Source organism: Marmota marmota, unplaced genomic scaffold (assembly GCF_001458135.2).
Source record: "Marmota marmota marmota unplaced genomic scaffold, marMar, whole genome shotgun sequence".
NCBI lineage: Eukaryota > Metazoa > Chordata > Mammalia > Rodentia > Sciuridae > Marmota > Marmota marmota.
The window spans coordinates 15,374,862-15,395,522 of NW_026000242.1; the positions used below are offsets into that span (position 1 = coordinate 15,374,862).

Genomic DNA, 20,661 nt, shown 5'->3' on the forward strand with positions numbered 1-20,661 from the left:
AGACAATTGGAGATGATACGCAATACCAGAATACTCTTTTAGCTGCACAGCCATGATTGTGTACATAGAAGTCAAGGAGAATGAGAAAAGCAAAGAAAAAACAAAGGAATTCCATTAGATTAATTAATCTTCTTACTTCACACATTGGCTTTAATAATTGAAGAACTTCACTTTTTGAGCCTCCACTGTCCAAAAAAGCACAAGTCAATGTCTTTATCCAAATGTCATGATTTTCACTTTGAGGAATCCAAAGACTTGGATCATCCAGGCGTTCAAAAGGGTTTTCTTTGTCAAGACTGGGTACTTCTAAAAACTAGATCACAAAGTACAAATAAGAGAATCAGAAAATTATTTTACCTTTCCTGTGTAAAATGACTATCTAGATATAAATCTGTTTCCAAATAAAACTAAATATACTTAAAACTAAATCCAGAGGCAATAGTTACCTTTTTAAATTAAAATGAATTTATGAGAGGAACAGTGGAATGGTGAAAAATGACTGGTCTAGGCAGCAAGAAAACATGGGCTCTACAGTCAGCTATCACTATCAGCATATCTTATATATATCACCAATTTTCTGCTTCATCTGTCTCATGTACAAACGCCGGTCCAACTCTACCCTTTAAAATTGATTTCAAATAAAATGAGATTTTTCAAAATCATTTTTCTATTTAACTTTGTCAACAGTTCACAAAGTATCCTCTGAGTTGTCTTCATTCCTGTTGCTAAGTCTGTTCAGGGCAGATGTGCTGCTTTCTACTACAATCCAACATGCTTTAGGGGAACAGGAACTTTTCTGCTATTCTTTATAAAAAAACTTTTAATTGATTCTTTTAAGTTATATAAAATGTTAGGATACATTTTGACATAATCACAAAAACATGGAATGTAATTTGCTCTAATTCAGTCCCAGAAACTCCTTTTCTCCCCCTCTTCTCCTCCCTTTCTACTCTACTGATTTTTCTGAAATTTAATAGTTCTTTATTTTTATTTTTTGTAGTTGTAGATGGACAGCATGCCTTTATTTATTTATTTATTTATTTATTTATTTATTTTTATGGGGTGCTGAGGATCAAACCCAGTAGCTCATGCATACTAGGCAAGTGCTCTGCCACTGAACTACAGCCTCGGCCCAAATTTTATAGTTTTTAAAAACTGGTATCTTATAGATATATTTGATGTTGGGATTCACTGTGCTATATTCATGTATGAACATACAATAGTTCAGACAGATTCATTCCAATATTCTTCCCTTTTCCCATCCTTCATTCCTCCCCTTCAATTCCCTTCATTTACTCTACTTATCTCCTCTCTTTGTTTGTAAATATATTTTTAGTGTTGATAGAGCTTTATTATTTATTTGTTTGTTTGTTTATTTATTTATATGCAGTGCTGAGAATCGAACCCAGTGCCTCACACATGCTAGGCAAGCGCTCTACCACTGAGCTACAACTCCAGCCCCATTCATCTATTTTGATGAGATTCCCACTCCCCTTTCTCTTTCTCCCCACACCTACAGAGCCCCCATATTTTGGGTTAGCCTCTACATTTCAGAGCAAACACTCAACCTTTCCAAGTTTTGGGGGATTGGCTTATTTCACTTAGCCTGATAATCTCCAGATCCATCCATTTACCATCACATAAAATATATTTCTTTCTTTATCCACTCATGGGCTGAAGAACACCTAGGTTGTTTCCATAGCTTCATTACTGTAAATTGTGCTGCTATAAACAGTGATGAGGACAACTTGAGAAACTTAATGAGTCCCTGTCTCAAAAAATTAAAAGGGCTGGGGATGTAGCTCAGTGGTTGCCTGCTCCAAGGCTCAATGTCAAGTCTTGCAAAAAAACAAAACAAAAAAACTCACCCAAAATAAAAAATTACAGTGCTTTACAGATTGTTTCACTAGTTTCATTAATTAAGCCTTATTATTATTAGTAAATTTTACTATGACCAAAATTATGAATCATTAAAAGTACTACTTTAATGATGGGTATATACCCTGAAATTTAATTGGCAGAAATTCAACTTTATATTCTTGAATCACTTTAAAAAAAAGAAACGAGAAACATTTAGGATTCTTAAATATCCTTCAGAGTGTTTTTAGTAGAACCTTATAATGATATCAACAGGGGAAAAGGGAGATTAAAATTATTGATTTATTATATTATTATTATAAGATTATGAGGTTATCTTATATTCTACTAGGGATTGTGATATGTTAACTTCCTATGGAAATAAATGCTTGCTTTCGAGAATCAACAGTGTTTATGGAATAAAAAGGTTTTCTATTGCTAAGACAAAAAGGCACGTCACTCATAATTTCCCCTATCCCCAACTCAACCATTACATGCCTAGGTTATCTATATCAGTTTTCTCACACTGTCATAAAAAAGAATGACAAATCCCCTAGACTCAAAAAGTACAGTTTAAATTAATTCTAGGAAAACCCATGTGATGTTATATTACTATTTTAAGAAAGATGACATGCATAATTCAAATAAAATACTAATACTCAAAACATAGTGGATATTCAATAAAAATTTATTACTTCAGAGACCTTTTTTCTTGATGTTCTAAAAGGCTGTAGATAGGTGAGCAAGGGATCTGCTCTCGTCTTATAAATCTCCCAGAAACGATGTCCAGTCTTTGTAGCTAAAATGTTTTTCAAACAGGTAACAGCAGCTGATCGAACTCTGACACTGAAAAACACAAAAACGCATGTACTTCACTTATTAATCTTGAATGTAAACAATCTCCACTGAAAAAAATGAAAAATTGAAACTTAAATTTATATTACAAAGTTTTACACCTATAAAATTCTACATCCAAGTAAAAACATCAAAGGATTTTTAACAGTCCTTCAGTAAACTTGAATTACTAATCACTGTAATAGCAATTTTCTTCATTCAATATAATAATGTTCAAATAATGACCATAAATTCAAGGGATTCATAAATAAGAAATACTTGGAAATAACATATCCGAAAAAACTTTAGTAAGAATAATAAAATACTGATTCACCTAAGGAAAAAATATTTGAATCAAATTTTTCCTGGAGATATAAATAATTTATGATGAAGCAAAATGTTGTTTTATCCCAAGTAAGAAATAAGTGCAAACAAAAAAATTAAACAAGTGGTAGTACGTACACAATGATTATGACCAAATCTAGATGAGAATCATTAAGTAAAGATAGCTAAAATCTCTAATAAAAAAGTGAAGGTCATTCTCTTTTACAAAAAGGAGGAAAAAAACAACAAAAAATGAGGAAAATGAGGGCTGTAATATGAGTACTATAAACATAACAAATGACAAAAATGTCATAAAATCTGATGATTAAGTCTGATGCAATGATAATTAATCATCAAAACCAAGAATCAATAAATGGGATGACATCGGGCTAAAAAACTTGTGCACAGCAAAGGAAACAATTAAGAGCATGAAGAGAGACCTTATAAAATGGGAGAAAAACTTGGCCAACTACACCTCTGATAGGGGATTAATTTTCAGAATATACAAAACTAAAAAGAACTTACCATCAGAAAAACAGATAACCCAATCAATAAGTGGGCAAAAGAAGTAATCAGAAACTTCTCAAGAGGAGAAACACTAATGGCCACCAAATACACAAAAGTTCAACATCCATGGCAATCATAGAAATGCAAATTTAAACTACACTAAGGGTCCAAGACTGCCCTGCAGAGCTGCACCTCTGCAAGGGAATGTCCATGCCCATAGGGAACTACGCAGTGGTTCCCTATTTACCAAGGAGTGGCTCCCCTGGCCCACTTCCACCTTGGGACACTGGATAGGGTCTGGAGACAGCTGCCTTCCACAGCACCACAGGCCATAGTGCTACAATCCTGAACAGGCTGCCCAACACTATCGCATTGCCTGCCTTTTCAGCCTCATTTATGAAAGTGCTAGCCTCTATCTTGAGACACCTCCAACACCATCTTGAGTTACCTGAGCTGCTGCCACAACCACCTTTAGTTGGGGAGGCATACATCTTGGGAAACCAGCTGGAACCTGGAAGCCCAACACCAAGGTACTTACAGGTTTAATGCTACTGCAGCCACCAACTGGGAACATGGCTGCTTCCATCTAGGGACAACAGCCAGGACCTGGAAGATCATCAACAAAGCCCCTGCGCCAGAGGTATCCCTGCTAGGTATGCTAATACATACCATCTTGTTGCAGAGGCAGGAGAGAGCCTTGCACAGGGTCACCTTTTTCACTTTTATGGTAACAGCAAAATTCTTTTGATTCCACTCTCACCCCTCCTTGATGTAATACATCTCTATTCTCACCTCCTATCTCATAAACATCACACCCTACACCCTCCCTTCTCTCTCCGCCCACAAGTAGAAATGGTAGACCCTTTTGCAAATATACTGTTTATATTGCAGATAATAACTGAACACATCACTTCTGTTTAATTCAACAAATGTGTAATCATCTAAACAGAACTATTTGATTTAAGGTTGCATATGTTTGCATTGCTTGGTGTTGATACTGATCTCCCCCTTAAAGGCAAGATACAGAAAACCTGCAGGGACACTCTAAGATTATAGGGTAGAAACTGTTAACACCTTGGATCCCCACTGCTAGAGGGAGAGAAAGACGGACAACATGAAAAGACAAGGGAATATACGTGCCCCAAACAAACCAAGATGATATAATAATAGAATCCTTTGATAGCACAGTAGAAGAAATGTCAAAGAAGCAGTTCAGAATGTACATAATTTAAATGATCCGCAAATTAATGAAAGACATAAGAGAGCAAGTACAGGCAACAAAGGATCACTCCAATAAAGATATAAGAGAGCAAATACAGGTAGCAAACGATTACTTCAAGAAAGAGAGATTCTAAAAGAAACACTATAAACAAATTGTTGAAATGGAGTAAACAATAAACCAAATTAAATATTCAATAGAAAGCACCACCAACAGACTAGATCACTTGGAAGACAGAACATCAGACAATGAAGACAAAATATATAATCTTCAAAACAAAACTGACCACACAGTGAAGATGGTCAGAAACCATGAACAGAACCTCCAAGAATTATGGGATAACATGAAAAGACCAAATATAAGATGTATTGGGATAGAGGAAGGCACAGAGATACAAACCAAAGGAATGCACAATCTTTTCAATAAAATAATATCAGAAAAATTCCCAAACCTGAAGAATAAAATGGAAAATCAAATGCAAGAGGCTTACATCAAATGTACAAAATTACAACAGATCCACTGAGGCACATTATAATGAAAATGCCTGGCATACAGAATAAGGATAGAATTTTAAAAGCCGCAGGAGAAAAATTTCAGATTACTTATACGGGGGAAACCAATTCGGATCTCAGCAGATTTCTCAATCCAGACCCTGGAACAACATATATCAAGCTCTGAAAGGTAATGAATGCCAATCAAGAATCTTATATCAATCAAAATTAAGCTTCAGATTTGATGATGAAATAAAAACCTTCCATGATAAACAAAAGTTGAAAGAATTCATAATGAGAAAGCCTGCACTGCAGAACATTCTCAGTAAAATATTCTGTGAACAGGAAATAAAAAACAACAATAAAAATCAGCAAAGAGAGAAACTACACTAAAGGAAAAGCCAATCAAAGGAGAAACCAAGTCAAGTTAAAAAACCAAAAATAAACCAAAATGACCGGAAATACAAGCCATATTTCAATAACCCGGCATATTAATGGCCTAAACACATTAATAAAAAGACATAGAAGGGCATATTGGAATAACAAAGATCCAACATATGCTGCCTTCAAGAAACTCATCTCATAGGAAAAGACATCCACAGACTGAAGGTAAAAGGATAGGAAAAACCCTACAACTCACATGGACTGTGTAAACAAGCAGCGGTTTACAACCTCATATCAGATAAAGTGGACTTCAAAGCAAATTTGTCAGAAGGGATAAAGAAGGACATTTCATACTGCGTAAGGGAATCATATATCAATAAGACATAACAATTGTAAATATTTATGTCCCAAACAATGAAGCACCTACATATATGAAACAAAAACTTCTCAATTTCAAGAATTAAAAAGAACACAACACAATAATACTGGTGACTTTAACACACCTCTCTAACCATTGGATAGATTTTACAAACAAATAAACTATAGAACTAAATAATACAATCAATAATTTAGACTAAATAATACAATCAATAATTTAGAAATATATACAGAATATTTCATCCTTGAACAAGTGAATATACTTCTTTCTCAGCAGCACATGAGTCCTTCTCCAAAACAGACCAAATGTTATGCCACAAAGCAAGTCTTAACAAATACAAAAACACAGACATACTACCCTGCATTCTATTCGATCTTAACGGAATAAAATTAGAAATCAATGATAAAATAAAAATATAAGCTATTCCAACAGCAGGAGACACTATGAAGGCACTATGAAGGCAGCTAAGAGGAAGTTCATTGCATTAAGATCATTCATTAAAACAATTGAAAGTAAATGAATAAATGATCTGACATTATATCTCAAAGCCCTGGAAAAAGAAGAACAAATCAACAATAAAGTCACTAGAAGACAGGAAATAATCAAAATCAGAGATGAAAGCAAAGAAATTGAAACAAAAGAAACAATCCAAAAAATTGACAAAATAAAAAATTGGTTCTTTGAAAAAATAAATAAAATCGATAAAACTTTAGCCACTCTAATGGAAAGAAGGAGAAAACTCAAATTACTAAAATTCATGATGAAAAAGGAAATATCATAACAGACACTATTGAAATACAGAATATAATTATAAAATACTTTGAAAATTTATACACCAGTAAAATAGAAAATCTCAAAGACATTGACAAATTTCTATAGATATATGATCTACCCAATCTGAATCAGGAAGATATACACAATTTAAACAGATCAATTTCAAGCAATGAAATAGAAGATACCATCCAAAGCCTATCAACCAAGGAAAGTCCAGGACCAGATGGATTCTCAGCCAAATTCTACAAGACCTTTAAAGAAGAATTAATACCAATACTCCTCAAATTATTCCATGAAGTAGAAAAGGAGGGAACCCTTCCAAATTCATTCTATGAGGCTAGTATCACCGTGATGCCAACACCAAACAAAGCACACATTAAGGAAGGAAACTTCAGAACAATATCCCTGATGAACACATATACAAAAATTCTCAATAAAATTCTGAAAAAAATCACATACAAAAAACATATTTAAAAAAAAAAACAACTCAGCATGATCAAGTGGGGTTAATTCCAGGGATGCAGAATTGGATCTACATACGGAAATCAATAAAATTAATTCATCAAATCAGCAGACTTAGATAAGAATCATGTGATCATCTCAATAGATGCAGAAAAAGCATTTGACAAAATACAGTACCCTTTCATGTTCAAAACACCAGGAAAGTAGGGATAGTAGGAACACACCTCTACATTGTGCTAAGCCCAAGGCCAACATCATTTTAAGTGGAGAAAAATTGGAAGCATTCCTTCCAAAAACTGGACCACAACAGGGACACCCTCTTTCACTACATCTATTTAACATAGTCCTTGAAACTCTAGCCAAAGCAATCAGACAGACAGAAGAAATTAAAGGAATATGAATAGGAAAAGAAAAGCTCAAACTATCATTATTTGCTGACGACATGGTTGTATATTCACAGGATCCAAAAAATTCCACCAGAAAACATATAGAATAAATGCATTCTATATAAAAATTCTCTATAAAAAGCAATACACATAAATCAAATGCATTTCTTTTTTTAATATTTTTTAGTTGTAGAGAGAGAATATGGCGGCAGGTGCGGAGGGAACACTCCCGTGACCTCCTCAGCTATGCTGGCAGAGAGACTTCAGAACGACTGGATGCTGTCTGTTCAGGAATGTCCAGCAAAGTTGGGCTGAGATGAAACCTAAGCGAGGAGTTTGAGCTTCTCAGAGGCCACAGCAAGCTCGGGCGCAGGTGAATCCAGGCTACCCCGCACGAGGAGATACTGGCTGGTTGATTGGAAAACTGCCACTTACTCACCGGGGACCCACCGTGACTCAGCGCTACAGAAACCCTCGAGAGGCGTACGTAGAGAAACAAAACTTCAGATCTTTTGAGGATCTTTTGAGGAGGTGCCAACCGAGCCTCCATGGGAAAGTGGACTGAGATCTGAGCGGGGATTTAGGAAAGACAGACCAGACCCACCCTTTCCATCAGACACCTCGGCAAGGAGACCAGTGTCCACCATAGCAGAGAACTGACGTCATCAGAGTTTGGCGGATGGGATCGCTCAGCAGTGAAATCAGCGACCACAGGTGTGTGACCCTCAGCCCTACCTCTCCATACAGCTGGGAAATCTCAAAAATCTCTCCCCAGCTCTCTGTAAGTGTGATTATAAGAGCCCAGGGAATCAGGAGGGGCACCTGACCTCCAACTCCCTCTCCAACCAGTGGCGACAGCCCAGTCCTTTTTCGCCGGCTCCCAAGGGCGTGGCTACTGGAGGGAATCACACAAAACAAGCTGACAGCCCCCAGACCCCACACTCCACAACCTTGGAGACTGAGTGAATGGCAAACAGAGAGAGTGTCCAGTGGTTCAAGAGAACAGGGTACCCAGGGGACTGCAGGCCCGGAGTGTAACTAGTTCTGTGGAGAACGGCACTGCTAAAGTGGGGCCCTGGATGGCAGGAGAAGCTGGGGGAAGGCGCGCATTGGAGACAAGGAACGGCCCTGGGCTACCAGGATTGGTGAGCCGCCCAGTTGGGTAAGAGGAGCCACGTCACAGGGATTGTTTCTGGCGTATTGAGGGCAGAAGCTTGGCCCGGAGTGCACAGCTCCATCTACTGGAAGAGAAGAAAATAGAACTCTAAGACTGCATTTATCCTTTTTTTCTCTTTTCTTTTCTTCTACCTATTTTTCTTTTTCTCTTTCTCCTTAGTGACTTCTTCCTTCCCCTTCCCCTACCTTTCCTCCCAAGCATTACGACTTCTATTACGTGTAATTTACTAAATGCATATAGATGAATGTTCCGAGGCGGTCTATAGTGCGCCCAAGTCCCTAGCTTCCCCAAAATACTCTGGTCCATTCTCCTGTTAATATCCCCCTTCAGTAGAACAATCTTCCAAGGTAGCTAAGATATTCTAACCTTCATACCATCACATCACCCGACCTAAACATAAAGCCCTAAGACCAAACCACAGGTTGCTATATGCCATCAGAATCCATATGCCTTTTATGAAACGAATGAATTTGCTTTAAAGTACAATAAAACCCAACATCTCTAGACATAGTCTCCCATCACAAAGGAGAGATCCTGGAGATATACAAAACCAAAACAAATTCATAGGAGTAATAGTAACACAGCAGTCAAACAGAGCTGAAAACCAACGTGAGCATCATGACAAAACAAGGAAAAAAAGGATTACAAACAATGCAGGATAGCTTAAATTTACAGGAGAACCTAGAGGCATCAGGAAAATGGTCAGATAAAGAAATCAAGGCATACCTGACTCAGATGGAATGGAATTTTAAAGAGATCATTAGACAGCAAATGCAAACAATGAAAGAACACTTCGACAACAAATTACATAAACAAATTCAAGAAGCAAAAGAACAACTCTACCAGGAGAGAGAGGTTATTTTAAAAAATCAAACAATAATCCTAGAAATGAAGGAAACTATAAACTAAATTAAAAACAAATGAGAGTATTACCAGTAGAGTAGATCAAGAAGAAGTCAGAACATCAGACAATGACGACAAAATATATTATCTCAAAAAGAGTCCAGTCAACTCAGAAAGGCTGGTAAGAAACCAAGAGCAAAACATCCAAGAGATATGGGATATCTTAAAAAAAACAAATTTAAGAGTCATTGGGATAGAGGAAGGTATAGAGGTCCAAATCAAAGGAAGGAGCAATCTGTTGAATGAAATAATTTTAGAAAACTTTCCAGACATGAAAAATGAAACGGATGTACAAATCCTAGAAGCCTACAGGATACCAAACATACAAAACCACAATAGAACAACTCCAAGACACATAATTATGAAGATATCCAACATACAGAACAAGGAAAGAATATTAAAAGGCACAAGAGAAAGGAGGCAGACTACATTCAGGGGTAAACCAATTAGGTTAACGGCTGATTTTTCATCACAGATGCTGAAAGCAAGAAGATCCTGGTACAACATATTTCAAACACTGAAAGATAATGGGTGCCAACCAAGAATACTGTATCCAACAAAATTAAGCTTCAGGTTTGACAATGAAATAAAAATCTTTCATGATAAACAAAAATTAAAAGAATTCTCAGCCAAAAAAACCAGCACTGCAAAGCATTTCGGGCAAAACAATACACGAAGAGGAAATAAAAAACCACCGCCAAAACCAACAGTGGAAAGTACCTCAGTAAAGCGGGGGGGGGGGGGGGAACTAATCAAAGAGGGAAAAACAAACCAAATTAAAAATAAATAAATAAAAAAACTAACCGTGACTGGAAGTACAAACCATATATCAATAGTAACCCTAAATGTTAATGGCTTAAACTCACCAATAAAGCAACATAGGCTGGTAACCTGGATTAAAAAAATAGATCCAACAATATGCTGCCGTCAGGAGACTCATCTGATAGGAAAAGACATACACAGGCTGAAGGTGAAAGGTTGGGAAAATCATACCACTCACATGGTCCTCGGAAGCAAGCCGGGGTGGCCATCCTCATATCAAATAAAATGGACTTCAAGCCCAAGTTAATCAAAAGGGATAAAGAAGGACACTATATACTGTTAAAGGGAACCATTCACCAACAAGACATAACAATTATCAATATTTATGCATCAACCAATGGTGCTGCTACATTCATAAAACAAACTCTCCTCAAGTTCAAGAGTCAAATAGACCACAACACAATAATTATGGGTGACTTCAACACACCTCTCTCACCATTGGACATATCTTCCAAACAAAAGTTGAATAAAGAAACTATAGAACTCAATAACACAATTAATAATATAGACTTAGCTGACATATATAGAATATATCAACCATCATCAAGCGGATATATTTTTTTCTCAGCAGCACAAGAATCCTTCTCAAAATTAGACCATTATTGGGGCTGGGGATGTGGCTCAAGCGGTAGCGCGCTCGCCTGGCATGCGTGTTGCCCGGGTTCGATCCTCAGCATCACATACAAACAAAGATCTTGTGTCCGCCGAAAACTAAAAAATAAATATTAAAAAATTCACTCTTTAAAAAAAAATAGACCATATATTATGCCATAGGGCAACTCTTAGAAATTATAAAGGAGTAGAGATAACACCATGCATCTTATCCGATCATAATGGAATGAAACTGGAAATCAACGATAAAAGAATGAAGGAAAAATCCTACATCACTTGGAGAATGAACAATAGGTTACCAAATAATCAATGGGTTACAGAAGTCATAAAGGAGGAAATAAAAAAATTCTTAGAGATAAATGAAAACACAGACATATCACGATCTATGGGACATACTGAAAGCAGTTCTCAGAGGAAAATTCATTGCTTTGAGTTCATTCCTCAACAAAAGAAAAAACCAACAAATAAATGATCTCACACTCCATCTCAAAACCCTAGAAAAAGAGCAAAACAACAGCAAATGTAGTAGAAAGCAATAAATAATTAAAATCAGAGCTGAAATCAATGAAATTGAAACAAAAGAAACAACTGAAAAAATTGACAAAATTAAAAGTTGGACTGTTGTATTCTGCCCAGTCACTAATATGGCATTATGTAAAAATTGTGAATGTGTAACTGATGTGATTCTGCAATTTGTATTTGGGGTAAAAATGGGAATTCATAACTCACCTGAATCAAATGTATGAAAGATGATATGTCATGAGCTTTGTAATGTTTTGAACAACAAATAAAAAAAAAATTAAAAGTTGGTTCTTTGAAAAAAATAAATAAGATCGACAGACCCTTAGCCATGTTAACGAAGAAGAGAGAGAACTTAAATTACTAGCATACGGGATGAAAAAGGCAATATCACAGGAGACACTACAGAAATACAGAAGATAATTAGAAATTATTTTGAAACCTTATATTCCAATAAAATAGAAGATAGTGAAGACATCGATAAATTTCTTAAGTCATATGATTTGCACAGGTTGAGTCAGGAGGATACACACAACTTAAAGAGACCAATATCAATGGAGGAAATAGAAGAAGCCATCAAAAGACTACCAACCAAGAACAGCCCATGACCAGATGGGTATACAGCAGAGTTTTACAAAACCTTTAAAGAAGAATTAATACCAATACTTTTCAAGCTATTTCAGGAAATAGAAAAAGAGGGAGCTCTTCCAAATTCATTCTACGAGTCCAAAATCACCCTGATTCCGAAACCAGACAAAGACACTTCAAAGAAAGAAAAATATAGACCAATGAACTTAGATGCAAAAATCCTCAATAAAATTCTGGCAAATCGGATACAAAAACATATCAAAAAGATTGTGCACCATGATCAAGTAGGATTCATCCTTGGGATGCAAGAATGGTTCAATATACGGAAATCAATAAATGTTATTCACCACATCAATAGACTTAAAGATAAGAACAATATGATCATCTCGATAGACGCAGAAAAAGCATTTGACAAAGTACAGCATCCCTTTATGTTCAAAACACTAGAAAAACTAGGGATAAAAGGAACTTACCTCAACATTATAAAAGCTATCTATGCTAAGCCTCAGGCTAGCATCATTCTGAATGGAGAAAAATTGAAAGCATTCCCTCTAAAATATGGAACAAGACAGGGATGCCCTCTCTTACCACTTCTATTCAACATAGTTCTCGAAACACTTGCAAGAGCAATTAGACAGACGAAAGAAATTAAAGGCATAAAGATAGAAAAAGAAGAACTTAAATTAGCACTATTTGTGGATGACATGATCCTATACCTAGCAGACAAAAACGGTCTACCACGAAACTTATAGAGCTAGTAAATGAATTCAGCAAAGTGGCAGGATATAAAATCAACATGCATAAATCAAAGGCATTCCTGTATATCAGTGACAAATCCTCTGAAATGAAAATGAGGACAACCACCCAATTCACAATATCCTCAAAAAAATAAATAAAAAAATAAAATACTTGGGAATCAACCTAATAAAAGAGGTGAAAGACCTATACAATGAAAACTACAGAACCTAAGGAGAGAAATAGAAGACCTTAGAAGATGGAAAGATATACCCTGTTCATGGATAGGCAGAACTAACATCATTAAAATGGCGATATTACCAAAAGTATTCTAGAGGTTTAATGCAATGCCAATCAAAATCCCAACGGCATTTCTTGCAGAAATAGATAAAGCAATCATGAAATTTATCTGGAAAAATAAAAGACCCAGAATAGCAAAAGCAATTCTAAGCAGGAAGAGAGAAATAGGCGATATAGCGATACCAGACTTTAAACTATACTACAGAGCAATAGTAACAAAAACAGCATAATACTGGTACCAAAACAGGAGGGTAGACCAATGGTACAGAATATAGGACACAGAGACCAATCCACAAAATTACAACTACCTTATATTAGACAAAGGTGCTAAAAGCATGTAATGGAGAAAGGATAGCATCTTCAACAAATGGTGCTGGGAAAACTGGAAATCAATATGCAACAAAATAAAACTGAATCCCTTTCTCTTGCCATGCACAAAAGTTAACTCAAAATGGATCAAGGAGCTAGGGATCAAACCAGAAACTCTGCATCTAATAGAAGAAAAAGTTGGCTCTAATCTCCATCTCGTGAGGTCAGGCTCCAAATTCCTTAATAGGACACCTATAGCACAAGAGTTAAAATCAAGAATCAACAAATGGGACTCAAACTAAAAAGTTTTTTCTCAGCAAGAGAAACAAATAAGAGAGGTAAATAGGGAGCCTACATCCTGGGAACAAATTTTTACCCTTCACACTTCAGATGGAGCCCTAATATCCAGAGTATAGAAAGAACTCAAAAAATTAAACAATAAGAAAACAAATAACCCAAAAAACAAATGGGCCAAGGGAACAGAGACTTCTCAGATAAGGACATACAATCAATCAACAAATACACGAAAAAATGCTCACCATCTCTAGCAATCAGAGAAATGCAAATTAAAACCACTTTAAGATACCATCTCACTCCAGTAAGAATGGCAGCCATTATGAAGTCAAACAACAACAAGTGCTGGTGAGATTGTGGGGAAAAGGGTACACTTGTACATTGTTGGTGGGACTGCACATTGGTGTGGCCAATTTAGAAATCAGTATGGAGATTCCTTGGAAAGCTGGGAATGGAACCACCATTCGACCCAGCTATTCCCCTTCTTGGACTATTCTCCAAAGACCTAAAAAGAGCATACTACAGGGATACAGCTACATCAATGTTCATAGCAGCACAATTCACAATAGCTAGACAGTGGAACCAACCTAGATGCCCTTCAATAGATGAACGGATAAAAAAAATGTGGCATTTATACACAACAGAATATTACTCAGCACTAAAAAATAACAAAATCATGGCATTTGCAGGGAAATGGATGGCATTAGAGCAGATTATGCTAAGTGAAGTTAGCCAATCCCTAAAAAACAAATGCCAAATGTCTTCTTTGATATAAGGAGAGCAACTCAAAACAGAGCAGGGAGGAAGAGCATGAGAAGATTACCACTAAGCAGGGATGAGAGGTGGGAGGGAATGGGAGAGAGAAGGGGAATTGCATGGAAGATGGAAGGAGACCCTCACTGTTATACAAAATTACATATAAAAGGATGTGGGGGAAAGGGGGAAAAAAGAGAGAGAGAGAGAAATGAATTACAGTAGATGGAGTAGAGAGAGATGATGGGAGGGAAGGGGAGGGGTTAGGGTTAGGGTTAGTATTAGGATTAGCTTTGGGTTAAAGTTAGGGTTAGGGTTAGTGATAGAGTTAGTGTTAGGGTTTGTGTTAGGTTTAGGCTTAGTGTTAGGGTTAGGATTACAGTTAGGATTAGGGTTAGGGTTAGGATTAGTATTAGGGTTAGTGTTAGGGTTAGGGTTAGGGTTAGTGTTAGATTTAGGGTTAAGGTTTGTGTTAAGGTTAAGGTTAGGGTTAGTTAGTGTTAGGGTTACAATAGGATTAGGGTTAGTTTTAGGATGAGTGTTAGTGTTAGGTTTTGTATTAGGGTTAGTGTTAGGGTTAGGTTTTGCATTAGGGTTAGTGTTAGGATTAGTTTTAGTGTTAGGGTTAATGTTGGGGTTAGGATTAGTGTTTTTGATTGGGTTAGGGTTAGGGTTAGATTTTAGAGTTAGGGTTCCGGTTTGTCTTAGGGTTAGAGTTAGGGTTAGGGTTAGTGTTAGGGTTAGTTTTAGGGTTAGGGTTAGTGTTATGGTTATGGTTACGGTTAGGGTTAGTGTTAGGTTCAGGAAAGGGTTTAGGGTAAGTGTTAGGGTTAGGGTTACGTTTAGGTTTAGTGTAACAAATAAGAATAGGGTTAGGCTTAGGGTTAGAATAGGGTTATGGTTAGGGTTAGTGTTATGGTAAGGTTTAGGATTTGGGTTATGTTAAGGGTTAGGGTTAGGGTTAGTGTAAGGTTAGTTGTAGATGGACACACTATTTTTATTTTATTTTATTTTTTTTTATGTGGTGCTGAGGATTGAACCCAGTGCCTCACGCATGAAAGGCAAGTGCCAAACCACTGAGCTACAACCGCAGCCCTCAAATGCATTTCTATGCATCAGTGATGAACCCTCTGAAATAGAAATTAGGAAAACTACCACATTCAGAATAGCCTTATAAAAAACACTTGGGAATCAATCTAACAAAAGAGGTAAAAAATCACTAAAATAAAAACTACAGAACACTAAAGAAAGAGACTGAAGAAGACTTTAGTAGATGGAAAGATCTCCCATATTCTTGGATAGGAAGAATACTGTCTAAATGGCCATACTACCAAAAGCATTACACAGATTTAATTTAATGTTGTTGGGATTTTAATTAGAATTAAAATTCCTCATAGAAAGAGAAAAAGCAATCATGAAATTCATTTGGAAAAATATGAGACCCAAAATAGCCAAAGCAATCCTCGTAAGAAGAGTAAAGCAGGAAGTATCACAATACCCAACCTTAGACTATACTACAGAGATACAATAACAAACATGGCAAGGTATTGGTACCAAAACAGACATGTAGACAAAAGGAACAGAATAGTACCCACAGAGACAAACCCACATAAATACAGTTATTTCATATTAGACAAGGGAGCTGAAAACATACATTAATGAAAAGATAGCCTCTTCAGCATATGGTGGGGGAAGAGCTGAAAAAACCATATGTAGCAAAATGAAACTTAAACCCCTATCTCTCACCATAAACTCAACTCAGAGTGGATCAAGGACCTAGTAATTAGATCAGAGACCCTGTGCCTCATAGGAGAAAAAGTAGGCCCTAATCTTCATCATGTTGGATTAGATCTTGACTTCCTTAATCAGACTCCTAAAGTACAAGAAATAAAATCAAGAATTAATAAATGGGATGGATTGAAATTTGAAAGCTTCTTCTCAGCAAACAAAACAATCAATAACTTGAAGAAAGTGTCCACAGAGTGGGAGAACATCTTTAGTACACACACTTCAGAGAGAGCACTAATCTCGAGGATATGTAAAGAACTCAAAAAACTTAACACCAAAAAATTAATAACCCAATCAATATATGGGCTAAGGAACTGAACAGACACTTCTCAGAAGAAGGTATACAATCTATCAATGAAAAAATGTTCAATTTCTCTAGTAATTATAGAAATGCAAATCAAAATTACTCTAAGATTGCATCTCACTCCAGTCAGAATGGCAATTATCAAGAATACAAGCAACAGTAAGTGTTGGTGAGGATGTGGGGGAAAAGATACACTCATACATTGCTGATGGCACTGCAAATTGTGCAACCACTCTGGAAAGCAGTATGGAGATTCCTTAGAAACCTTGGAATGGAACCACCATTTGACTCAGCCATCCCATTCCTCGATCTAAACCCAAAGGACTTAAATTGGCATACTATAGTATGCTCCATTCAAAACAGCTAAACTGTGGAACCAACCTAGATGCCCTTCAATAGATGAACAGATAAAGAAACTGTGGTATATATACACAATGGAATACCATTCAGCATTAACAAAGAATGAAATTATCGCATTTGCAAGTAAATGGATAAAGTTGGAGAATATCATGCCAAGAAAAGTAAGCCAAGCCCCAAAAACCAAAAGCTAAATGTTTTCTCTGGCAAGTAGATGTTGATCCAAAATGGGAGCGGGGCATGGGAAGAATGGAGGAACTTTGGATTGAGCAGAGGGAAAGAGACGGGCCATGGGAAAGATGGTGGAGTGAGACAAATATCATTACCCTAGGTACATGTATAATTACACAATTGGTGTGATAAACATCGTGTACAACCAGAAAAATGAAAAGCTGTACTCCATTTGTGTACACTGAATCAAAATGCATTCTGCTGTCATTAGAACAAATGAAAAAAAAAAAATCACAGTAATATTTCATCTCCTTCCTGTCAGAAGGGCAATGATCTGGAATATAAACAACAGTAAATGCTGGCAAGGTTGAAGGAAAAAAGATACACATCACTGGTAGGACTGTAGACTAGTACAACTACTCTGGAAAACAGTATGGGCAATTCCTCAAAAAACTAGGGATGGAAGCACCATATGCCCCAGCTGTCCCACTCCTTGGTATTTTCTAAAACAATCTAAAATTGGCATACTGCATTGATACAGCCACCTTAATATTTACAGCAGCACAATTCACAACAGCTAAATTATGGAATCAATCCAGATGCCCATTAATAGACAAATGGATTGAGAAATTGTAGTATATCTATACAACGGAGTCCCACTCAGCCATAACAAAGAATGAAATTATGGCATTTGCTGCTAAATAGATGGAAATGGAGAATATCATGCCAAATGAAATTAAATAAACTCAGAAACTCAAAGGCTAAATGTTTTCTCTTATATGCAGAAGCTGTAGTAAAATAAAGGAAAGAAGGGATGGATAGGATAACAAAGAACCAATCAAATACAAATTAATAAAAAAGTAAAAGAAAGTCTATTAGAGTAGAGGAAAAGAGTGGAGGGAAGGAAGAAGGAAAAAGGGGGGATCATGAACTGAAATAGATTTCCATGCATGTTTGAGTTGGATAAATCCAACTACTAGTTATAACTGTAAAGCTCAGCGGGAGAACGTTTGTCTAGCACAGGCTCTGGGTTCAACAAGGAGAACAAAACAAATGAGCAAAAAAACAAAACAACACACACACACACACACACACACACACCCGTAGGAAACACCCAAGACCTAAATTCTGTCTTCATTTCTCCATATCCAATTCATCAGTAAATCCCACTGGCTCTATGTTCAAAACACAGCCTGGTTCCATCCATGTCTTCCATCTCCATTAATGACACCCAACTCATCATCATTTCTCCAATGCACTACTGTAATCATTTCTTAATTGATTTTCCTGTTTGCAATTTTGCCTTTGAAATCCATCTTACATATAAAAACCAGAGTAAAAAATGTAAGCTGAATTATGACCCAACTCTACTAAAAACCCCATGGCTTAATATACTTGAAATAAAATTCAAATTCCTTAATTAGAATTAGTCCCACCTTTCTAATTTCATCTCCTACCATCTTTCCTCATACCATGCTTCTTTCTGTTCCCCCAATAGACCAACCTTATCTGTATTCTAGCATTACCTGTTTGGATGCTTTATCCTTAATTATCTTATTGTTTACTCCTGATCCTCAGATTAGATCCAATGGTACTTCCTCAAAGAAACCTTACTGAACCAGCTATTTTGGGATTCAAGGTATATGCTAAAGTCCCTCCAACAACTAATGATGTTTTTTTTTTCCCCTCCTATAGAAAGACAAAAAAACTTTTACCTGTTCCCTATTAAGTCAAGCTAATATCTATGAATCTTTTTCAGAAAAACAAATAAATCAATACTTACAAATTTCCTACAGAAAAATCTCCCTTCAAAAACTGTGCCAGAAATACTTTTAAAGTTATGTATGGAACGTTTTTAAAATGACATGGATTAATAAATGAACAAGAAGAATGGTTAGAATTTATAAAGTGAGTATATGAGTATTTAAAATTCTTTCAACGTTGGTGTATGTTTGACCATTTTTATAATAAAATGTGGGAAAGAAACCATGTCAGCCTATTTAAAGCAAAGAAATAACAAAAGAAAAATATTAGTCCACTGAGTCCATACTACAAACACAGCAGGCAGGATGAGGAGGAGAAAGATAGAGAAACAAAATCAAAACACATTTAACACAGAAAAATGCCTGTTCGGAGGAAATATCTTTTAAACTTAACTCCCAAACTGGTGGTGATGGAATAAATCAGTCAAAGAATAAATAACGGGGTAGGGGTTTAGTCTCATAACCAATAAACTGAAATAATCATAATATTTTGCAATTTGTTTTGCACAGAGAATAAATGAAAAACATGGGCTGGGATTGTGGCTCAGCAGTAGAGCGCTCGCCTAGCATGTGCGAGGCCCTGGGTTCGATCCTCAGCACCACATAAAAATAAATAAATAAAGGTATTGTGTCAAGGGCTGGGGATGTGGCTCAAGCGGTAGCACGCTCGCCTGGCATGTGTGCGGCCCGGGTTCGATCCTCAGCACCACATACAAACAAAGATGTTGTGTCTGCCGATAACTAAAAAATAAATATTAAAATTCTCTCTCTCGCTCTCTCTTCCTCTCTCACTCTATCTTAAAAAAAAAATTAAAAAAAAGATATTGTGTCAAACTACAACTAAAAACTAAATATTAAAAAAAAAATGAAAACCAAAAGATTTTGTCTGATTAGTGTAAAATTTGAGTGGTTATGAAGCTTTTGCTCTAAGACCAGAATGAAGCTCAGACTAAACATGGAAGCACCTCTGATTTGGACAAGTGCCTGAAATGTCACCTTTTAAATTCTTCTACTTTAATTGTCTTTGTGGAACTACCTGGTCTTTTTCCGTTTGCCTGATGCACTCTCAGTAGATTTTTTTTTTTAAATTGGTTGTTCAAAACATTACAAAGCTCTTGACATATCATATTTCATACATTAGATTCAAGTTGGTTATGAACTCCCAATTTTACCCCAAATACAGATTGCAGAATCACATCAGTTACACATTCACATTTTTACATAATGCCCTATTAGTAACTGTTGTATTCTGCTACCTTTCCTATCCTCTACTATCCCCCCTCCCCTCCCCTCCCATCCTCTCTCTCTACCCCATCTACTGTAATTCATTTCTCTCCTTGATTATTTTCCCATTCCCCTCACAACCTCTTATATGTAATTTTGTATAACAATGAGGGTCTCCCTCCATTACCATGCAATTTCCCTTTTTTCTCCCTTTCCCTCCCACCTCATGTCTCTGTTTAATGTTAATCTTTTCTTCCTGCTCTTCCTCCCTGCTCTGTTCTTAGTTGCTCTCATTATATCAAAGACGACATTTGGTATTTGTTTTTTAGGGATTGGCTAGCTTCACTAAGCATAATCTGCTCTAGTGCCATCCAGTAGATTTTAACACAGTTCTTATCTGGAATCTTGATCACTGCATTAAGGTC

At 36.3% G+C, this 20,661-nt stretch overlaps 1 protein-coding gene across 1 annotated transcript in view; it reads right to left on the bottom strand.

Moving 5' to 3' along the window:
* Positions 1-20,661, bottom strand: part of Atm (ATM serine/threonine kinase) — a 149,532-nt gene that overhangs the window by 59,483 nt on the left and 69,388 nt on the right. The window contains exons 34-35 of the mRNA XM_048795615.1: positions 2,562-2,703; positions 137-313 (exon numbers count right to left, since the gene is read on the bottom strand). Coding sequence (XP_048651572.1) covers positions 137-313; positions 2,562-2,703 — 319 coding nt within the window. The remainder of the gene's footprint in view (positions 1-136; positions 314-2,561; positions 2,704-20,661) is intronic.